Raw genomic sequence first — 9,159 nt, 5'->3', positions numbered from 1 at the left:
CCGTTACCTACCTACCCTACCCTACCTACCCTACCTCCCTCCCCTACCCCGACCCCCCCTCCCCCCCCACAGACACACTCGCTGACGGCATCAGAGACGGATGAGCTCCTGACGGGACTGGCGTCGATGACCTTTTCTGACTCTGCTACAGCTGCTCCGGTCATTCTCCCTGCTTTTCGTCCGCTCATTCCTGAACTTGTCCTCCGTCTTCGTGCTGCTCATGCTGCCAATCCCCTCCCGCTCGCCGCCTTTGAACGGGCAGCTCTCGGCCTGGCTCATGCTCTTCTCCTCGCCCCTCATACGCTCGAGCTCGCACTTCCCTTCTTTGCCACTTCGCCGCCACTGCTTCGTCGCCTCGAGTCGCTCCTTCCCATCGATCCGGCTGCAGACGATGGTGGTGATGCCTCCGAGGCGAGCAGTGAGCCTGCTCCTCCTGCCCTTGAGCTGGCGCAGGACGACATCGATGGGCTGGATGCTGCCCTTCGCGCCGCCTTTCTACTTCTCTGCGTTGCGCCTGCAGCCTTCAAGCCGCTCCTCGCCTCGGCGCTCCCGCTCCGGCTCGTGGCCCACCTCCCGGCCCTCCCGCCAGTTCTCGCCCGCTTTGGCCTCGCCCTCGCCACCCTCGTCCTCGACCTGCCGGCCAAGCAGCGGCAGGCCATCGAGGCCCGGCTCGCCCCGCTCTTGCCCGCTGAGGAGGAGAGCGTGCCGTACGCGTGGCTGACTGCCCTCCGCGCGGCTCACGGCGCGGCTCTCGCGGCGGCGCCGCTTGCGCCGCCCAGCCATCCCGCCGCCTGCCGCTGGCCAGTCACAGCCGCTGCCCTCTCGCACGAGCACATGGTCGATGTCTGCGGTGTCCTCCTCGCCCGCGCCACTCGCGCCTCGGCAGCGCCTGCCGTCGACGCCGCCACCGCGAGCGAGCCGTTTGTCCTCACCGCCTCGGCCGAGCGCAACTTGACTTCGCTCGCCTCGGCTGTATCGCTTGCCATGCCGACCCTTGTGCGCGGCCCACCCGGATGCGGCAAGTCGGCCCTCATCACACACCTCGGCGCCACCCTCGGCGTGCCCACCACCGTCAAGCTGCACCTCTCCGACCAGACGGACGCCAAGTCGCTGCTCGGCGGCTACGTCTGCGGCGAGGCGCCTGGTGAGTTTGTCTGGCAACCCGGTACCCTCACTCGCTGCCTCCTCGACGGCAACTGGCTAGTCATCGAGGACCTTGACGCCGCGCCGCCCGAGCTCCTCTCCACTCTCATCCCGGTCCTAGAGTCGCGGTCGGTCCTCATCCCAGGCCGCGGCCTCCGCATCGCCGCCGCGCCCTCCTTCCGCCTCTTTGCCACCCTCACCGACCGCTACGCGCTCGCCAGCTCCTCCGCCGCCGCCCGCGCAGCCTCCACCCCGCTCGCTCACCTCTGGCACACCGTCAAGCTCGCCCCGCTCGCCGAGGACGAGCTCGTTGCCGTTGTTGCAGCGCGCTTCCCGCGCCTCGCCTGCCTCGCGTCCCGCCTCGTTGGCGTCTACGTCTCGATCGCCCACCTTCCGCCTTCGGCTCCCATCTCGACCACCCTGCGGCTCTCGATCGAGCTCACGCCGCGCGACCTGCTCCGCTTTGTCGCGCGCCTCCCGCTGCTCGGCCTCGGCTCCGACTCCGCCCTCGAGCACGCCCTGGCCGGGACCCAGGCGACCGCTGAGGTCGTGCTCCAGGCCGCGCTCTCGGCCTTTTGCGCAAAGCTCCCCAAACGTGAGCTGCAGGACGAGCTCGCTCGCTACATCGCCAACACCTGCCTCAACCTTCCGGCCGCACGCGCAGAGTACTACATGTACGACCACACGCCCGAGCTTTCGTCCACGGCCTCGTCGCTCACCATCGGCCCGCTCACCCTGCCCACAGAGGCCCCGCCGGCCCAGGCCCCGCACTTTGCCCTCACCTCGACCTTCCTCCGCCTCGCCCTCCAGATGGGCATCGCCGTCTCGCTCGCCGAACCGCTCCTCCTCATTGGCGAGACCGGATCCGGAAAGACCACCGCTCTGCAGTTCCTCGCCTCGGCCCTCGGCGTCGCTCTCCGCGTCCAGAACCTCAACCAGCAGACCGATGTCACCGAGCTCCTTGGCGGCTTCAAGCCCGTCAACATGCGCCTCCTCCTCGCCCCGCTCCTCGACGAGTTTGATCAGCTCTTCGGCGCCACCTTTTCGAGGTCGGCAAACGCAAAGTTTCTCAAGAAGCTCCACGGCGCCTTTGCCCGCTCCCGCTGGTCCGTCCTCCTCCGCGGCATGACCTCGGCGCTCTCCATGCTCGAGTCCCGCGATAACTTGCGGCCCAACCTCCGCACCCGCTGGTCCGCCCTCGCCGCCTCGCTCGACGCCCTCGCCAAACAAAAGGACGCCCTCACCTCCTCCTTTGCCTTTGCCTTTGTCGAGGGCGATCTTGTCCGCGCCCTCCGCGCCGGTGACTGGGTCCTTCTCGACGAGATCAACCTCGCCTCGCCCGCTGCGCTCGAGTGCCTCACAGGCCTCCTCGAGCCCGCAGGCTCGGCCTATCTCTTCCTCACCGAGCGCGGCGACGTCCAGGCTCTCCGCCCGCACCCCAACTTCCGCCTCTTTGCTGCCATGAACCCGGCCACGGACGTCGGCAAGCAGGATCTGCCGCCGGGCATTCGCTCGCGCTTCTCGCAGTTCTACGTCCCCGAGCTCACATCCGCCACAGACCTCGGCCTCGTCGTCCGCGCCTACCTCCACGGCGTCTTCCCCTCGCCGCCCGTCCAGCCCGTCGTCGCCTTTTACTCGGCCGCCCGCGCCGCCGCCACGTCCTCGCTCACCGACGGCGCCGGCCTTCGCCCGGTCTACTCGCTCCGCACCCTCACTCGCGCCCTCTCCTTTACCGCTCAGCTCGGCCCGGCCTACGGTCTCGAGCGTGCTCTCTACGAGGGCTTCTCCATGGCGTTTATGACCCAGCTCTCGGCGGCGGCCCAAGACGAGCTCGGCTCTATCATGACCGACACCCTCCTCGCCTCGCGCAAGTTGCACCAGCTCACAAAGCCTCCTGCCCATCCGGGCGACGGTCACGTTCTCTTTGAGCACTTTTGGCTCTCCACAGGCCCCAACAAGCCGGTCGTTAATCCCAAGTTTATTCTCACTCGTACCGTCCGCATGCATCTCAAGAACCTCGCCCGTGGCATCCTCGCCGGCAAGTACCCCATCCTCCTGCAAGGCCCCACGTCGGCCGGAAAGACGTCCATGGTTGAGTACCTCGCCGCCGCCACAGGCCACGACTTTGTCCGCATCAACAACCACGAGCACACCGACTTGCAAGAGTACATCGGCTCCTACGTTGCCGGCCCCTCCGGATCGCTCGTCTTCCAGGAGGGCCTCCTCGTCCAGGCTGTTCGCTCCGGCTCCTGGCTTGTTCTCGACGAGCTCAACCTCGCCCCGTCAGAGGTCCTCGAGGCCCTCAACCGCCTCCTTGATGACAATCGCGAGCTCTTCATTCCCGAGACCGGTGCCCGGATCACCCCGCATCCGGCCTTCCGCCTCTTTGCCACCCAGAACCCGCCGGGTCTCTACGGCGGCCGCAAGGTCCTCTCAAAGGCCTTTGCCAACCGCTTCCTCCAGCTCCACGTCGAGGACATTCCCGCCGACGAGCTCGCCGTCATCATTGAGAAGCGCTGCGCCATGCCCAAGTCGTACGCCACCAAGATGGTCGCTGTCATGACCCAGCTCCAGCGCGTCCGCTCAAACGACGCCGTCTTTGCGGGCAAGCACGGCTTCATCACCCCGCGCGACCTCTTCCGCTGGGCCGAGCGCTCGCCGTCTGGCTACGACCAGCTCGCACTCGCCGGCTACATGCTCCTCGCAGAGCGCCTTCGCTCGGATGCCGAGAAGGCCCACGTCGCTACCGCTCTCGCCCAGCACCTCAAGGTCGCCCTCGAGCCTCGTCTGCCTACGACGACGCCGAGGCCGTTGTGAGCCTCCGGGACTCGAGCCACGCCGACGATCTTGTCCTCACCCCAGGCCTCACGCGCATGCTTGCGCTTGTTGCCGCAGCCATCGCCGCCGGCGAGTCGGTCCTTCTCGTAGGCGCCACAGGCGCCGGCAAGACCACCGTCTGCCAGCTCCTCGCCCGCCTCCGCGGCCAGCGCCTTGTCATCCTCAACGTCCACCAGCATACAGAGACTTCTGACTTTTTGGGCTCGCTCCGCCCGCTCCGCAACCGCTCTGCCCTCGCCGCAGAGTTGGGCGAGAAGCTCGCCGCCGCATCCGCGCTCGCCCCGGCCATCGCCGCCCTCGGCGACGACGTTGATCTCGACTCGCTCATCGCCGCCTACCGCGACCTCCCGCAGGCAGCGCGTGCAGAAGACCCCGAGCTCGCCGGCCTCGACGAGCTTGTCGACGCCCACGGCACCCTCTTTGCATGGTACGACGGCCCGCTCCCGGCCGCCATGAAGGCCGGCGACATGTTCCTTATCGACGAGATCTCGCTTGCCGAGGACGCCGTCCTCGAGCGCCTCAACTCAGTTCTCGAGCCGTCAAAGACGCTTGTCCTCGCCGAAAAGGGCGGCGACGCGCCGGAGACGCTCCGTGGCGCCCCGGGCTTTGCCGTGCTCGCCACCATGAACCCCGGCGGTGATTTGGCAAGAAGGAGCTCTCGCCCGCCCTCCGCAACCGCTTCACAGAGATCTGGGTCCCGCCGCTGACGGCAGCCTGCGATCTCGCTGCCATCCTCGACGCTCACATTGCGCCGGCCATCCGCGACGCCTTCCCGGGCCTCGTCATCTACATGCTCTACCTCATTCGCTTCCTCAAGGCGCCGCACGAGATTGCCCCGCCCTCGCCCTCACACCGCGACCTCGCCCACGCCGCAACAGCGCTCCGCAACGCCCTCGCCTCGGACACCACCCGTCCCGCCCTTCTCAACTGGTCGCTCGACGAGGACGCGGCCGCACTCGGCACCTCTGGCGCTGCCTCGCTCGTCATCTCCATCCGTGACATGCTTGCCTGGGCCGCCTTTATCAACATCACCGCCGAAGAGCTTGGCATCGAGCTCGCTGCCCTCCACGGCGCCGCCATCGTCTTTCTCGATGGCCTCGCCTCGCCGGCAGGCGCAGACGTTGCCGCCGATGCCTACTCGTTCCTCGCTGCTCTCCTCGACTTTGACTTGCCGTCGGCCGACCAGCGGAGCGCTGCAAACCCGCTCAACTCGAGCCTGGCCTTCCAGATTGACGCCGATGCTGGGCGCGTCGGCATCCCGCCGTTTATGATCCCGGCCTCGCCGGACGCTGTCCGCGCCGCACTCGCTGCCGGCTCTGCAGGCACCGTCGACTTTGCCTTTGACGCCCCGACGCCCTCTGCCAACGCCCTTCGTGTCCTCCGTGCTCTCCAGCTCCCGGGCAAGCCTATCCTGCTTGAGGGCTCGCCGGGCGTAGGCAAGACCTCGCTCGTCGTCGCCCTTGCCCGCGCCGCTGGCAAGCGCGTCGTCCGCATCAACCTCTCGGAGCAGACCGACATCATGGACCTGTTTGGTTCGGACCTGCCGGTCGAGGGCGGAGCACCCGGCCAGTTTGCCTGGCGCGATGGCGTCTTCCTTCAGGCGCTCCGCGCAGGCGACTGGGTCCTCCTTGACGAGCTCAATCTTGCGTCTCAGTCGGTCCTCGAGGGTCTCAACGCCTGCCTCGATCATCGCGCTGAGGTCTTTATCCCTGAGCTTGGCCGAACTTTCCCGGCCTCGCCGCACTTTCGTCTCTTTGCATGCCAGAACCCGCTCGAGCAGGGCGGTGGGCGCAAGGGCCTGCCCAAGTCGTTCCTCAACCGATTCACCCAGGTCTACCTCTCCGAGCTCACTCGCGTCGACCTCCTCGCCATTCTCCGCGCCAAGTTCCCCACTCTTGCTCCGGCTGCCCTCTCGGCCATGGTCGACTTTAACGCCGCTGCCACCGCCGCCATCACCCGTGATCGCGCCTTTGCCCGCGCCGGGGCGCCGTGGGAGTTCAACCTCCGTGACACAGCCCGTTGGTGCGAGCTCGTTGTTGCCCATCCAGACGTCCACTGGGCCACATGGATCTCGCTCATGTACCTCGTCCGCATGCGGACACCGGCCGACGTCAACGCCATGGTCGCTCTCTTTGAGCGGGTCACCGGCGAGCAGCTGCCACCTGCCGTCCGCCTCGACGCCCTTCCGGCGCTTGCCGTCGCGCCCGATGCTGTCCGCGTCGGCCTGGCCTCGGTCCCGCGCCTGCCGGGCGCACAAAAGGCGCTGCTTCTCGGCGCTCAGCCGGCACTCCCGCTCGAGGCCCAGCGCAAGCCGCTTGAGGCTCTGCTTAAGACTCTCGAAATGCGCTGGATGGCTATTCTCGTCGGCCCGCCCGCGTCCGGCAAGACCTCGCTCGTCCGCGCTGCCGCAGGTCTCACTGGCCATGCCCTCGTTGAGCTGGCCATGAACCACTCTATCGATGCCATGGAGCTGCTCGGCGGCTTTGAGCAGATGGACCTTGTTCGCCATGCTCAGGAGCTCAAGGGCATGCTCGGCCCGCTCGTCCGCACCGTCCTTGCCTCGGGCCTGGTGGTCGCCTCGTCGCCCGGCGCCGCTCCCGGTGTTGCCGCCGCTGCCACTGCCCTCGGACACGCCTGGCATGCATTTCCGAACGACGCCTCGGCCGACGCCGCGCTCTCGGCACTCGACACCATTGTCGAGCTTGTGGCCAAGCTCAATGACGCCGTCGGGTGCGAGCCCGGCGTGGTCGATGGTCTGGAGACCGTTTCTGCCAAGCTTGCGCGCCTGCCGCGCGGCGTTGACTCGACCGTCGGCCGCTTCGAGTGGCTCGATGGCGCCCTCATCTCGGCTCTCGAGTCCGGCGCCTGGGTTCTCCTGGACAACGCCAACCTCGCGTCGGCTGCTGTTCTCGACCGCCTCAACCCACTGCTCGAGCCCAATGGCGTGCTCACTGTCACCGAGCGCGGCATGGTCGACGGCGAGGTCAAGGTCATCGTTCCGCACCCCGAGTTCCGCCTCATCCTTGCCCTTGATCCGCAGTTTGGCGAGGTCTCACGCGCCATGCGCAACCGTGGCGTGGAGATTGTGCTCCCGGTCCCAAGCTCGGAGCGCGACTTGCTCGCCCTCACTGCCGCTGCTGGTGTGCCCGGTAAGGTCCTTCCGCTCGCACTCACCGCAGCACACACCTCGGTGCCCGGCGCGTCGCTGACCCAGCTCCGCGACGCCTCGGCGCTCGTCGTCAACGCGCTGGAGCGCGAGGCCGTTCCGGTTGCCCCCATTCTCAGCAGCGTCGTCTCCGAGGTCTACGGTCCCGATGCGGTCGTCCCGTCCACTGCCGCCCTAGTCCACGCCGCTGGCGGCACGCTCACCGCAGCTGGCCTCTGGCCGCGGTTGACTACCCTCGGCGCGCTCGCACGCTCGCCGGCTACCGCCCGTGCCACCGACGTCACCGAGGTCTCGCGCTGGCTCCTCGAGGCCGCCGCCGCAAGCGCCTTTGGCATCGTTTGGGACGAAGCATTTGCCTCGCTCGAGCACTCGGCGCGTGCCGCAGGCCTCGACGCCATCCTTGTCCGTCATCTCAGTCCCGCGGACTGGTGCCTCTTGCCAGCCTGCTACGCTTCGGGCGAGCGGGCGACCGATGAGGCGCCGCGGCCTCTGGCCTCCGGCGCCGAGCAGGCGCTGGCCGCTGCGGCGGCGGCGTCTGGCGACGAGCACTATGTCCTGTTTATTGCGCTAGTTCTTGCGCTCGAGGCTGTTGATGCCGACGAGCTCGATGCAGTGGTCCGCGGGCTGGCTGGCGCGGTGCGATCGCTGCGGCGTGTCGCCGATGCTGTGCAGACCGCCGTCGGAACTACCGACTGCAGTGCCCGCGTCGCCGAGTCCATGACAAAGCTCACTCGCGCTCTGGGCCTTGCCGAGTATGTGGTGACGACGTATGTTGAGTTGCCGTTCCGCTCCCGTCTCCGCGATCTGTGGGCTGGATCGGTGGCCGGCGCGTCTGCAGCCGACGTCGCCGCCGTTGCCACTCTCGGCGGCAACGTTAGCATCCTCGCTCGCATGCTTTACCAAGGCTACTGTTGGACCGAGCACATGGCTGAGGCAGGGGAGCTCGAGGCGTCGTCGATGTCGCTGCTCCAGCTCTCGGCCGGTGTCGCATCGGGCGATGTCGATGGCGCCCACGTGTGGGGCCTTTACACTTGGTGGCTCGCGCCGCTTCTCTGCCACGCCGAGGACGACCTGATTACTCTGCTGAGCTCGGGCGCCGTGGCGGCCGAGTCGTACGAAGGCGTGGAGCGTATCGCGGTTTCACTCCATCAGATCTTCGGCCTGTTGGCCCAGGTGCGGTCTCCGGCTGACTGGGACTTTGCCACCCGCCAAGCCTTTCTCCTGCGCTGGCGCTGGCTCTCGGCGCTCATGCGGAGCGAAGCCATGGTTGCGGCTTGGTCGGCGGCGACCCGCGACGCGATGGACGCGCTTGATCGCGTTGCCCGCGGCGAGGGCATCATCTCGGACGACGTGCTCTACTTTGAGGGCTTCCGCCGCCTGGGTCTCGTCTCGGAGCGCGCGCGCGCGCTGCATGCCACTGTTTCCAGCGCGGAGGGCATCATCGACGGCCCGCGATTCGAGATTCTGGTGGACGGCCTTGCGGCTGCGTTTTGGGCCGATGCGCGGATCGGACCCGAGGCCAGCGACGACACCACCCGCGACGCGCTGATGGACGCGCTGGAGGCTTCGATCTCCGGTGTGGTGAGTTCGATGGCCAAGGGCGCGGCCTCGCAGGAGCTGCTGGCTCAAAACAACGAGTCGGTGGGTGGCGGCGACGACTCTGTTGTCGGCGCACTCAAGGCGCTCGCGCAGGCGTCGGCCAAGATGCGGCTGCTATGTGAGGTCGCTGGCGCTTTGCCTGCTGTTGTGGCGTCGGGCGGCAAGAAGAGCGTGAGGCGTCGTCCATGTCGCTGCTGCGAAACGAGGCTGTGACCAACGGGCGATGTCGATGGCGCCCACCTACGACCCTGCCGCAGTGGAGGCTTGCGCCGCTTCTCTGCCACGCCGAGGACGACCTGATTACTCTGCTGAGCTCGGGCGCCGTGGCGGCCGAGTCGTACGAAGGCGTGGAGCGTATCGCGGTTTCACTCCATCAGATCTTCGGCCTGTTGGCCCAGGTGCGGTCTCCGGCT

General features: G+C 67.7%; 2 protein-coding genes across 2 annotated transcripts in view; both read left to right on the top strand.

The window, feature by feature from the left end:
* Positions 1-126: 126 nt before the first annotated feature.
* AMSG_11499 (uncharacterized protein) lies at positions 127-8,921 on the top strand (the record flags this gene model as incomplete). The annotated part of the gene is made up of 4 exons (XM_013897174.1): positions 127-3,912; positions 3,951-4,592; positions 4,631-8,864; positions 8,917-8,921. 4 exons carry the CDS (start codon positions 127-129, stop codon positions 8,919-8,921), a joined length of 8,667 nt encoding a protein of 2,888 aa, XP_013752628.1.
* Positions 8,922-8,931: 10 nt separating this feature from the next.
* AMSG_11498 (uncharacterized protein) overlaps positions 8,932-9,159 on the top strand; it is a gene marked incomplete at both ends in the record, with an annotated part of 995 nt that continues 767 nt past the window's right edge. Inside the window, one exon of the mRNA XM_013897173.1 lies at positions 8,932-9,144. Coding sequence (XP_013752627.1) covers positions 8,932-9,144 — 213 coding nt within the window. The remainder of the gene's footprint in view (positions 9,145-9,159) is intronic.

This window comes from Thecamonas trahens, assembly GCF_000142905.1.
Source record: "Thecamonas trahens ATCC 50062 unplaced genomic scaffold supercont1.94, whole genome shotgun sequence".
NCBI classification, from domain to species: Eukaryota; order Apusomonadida; family Apusomonadidae; genus Thecamonas; species Thecamonas trahens.
This window is presented reverse-complemented; position numbering and strand designations above follow the sequence as displayed.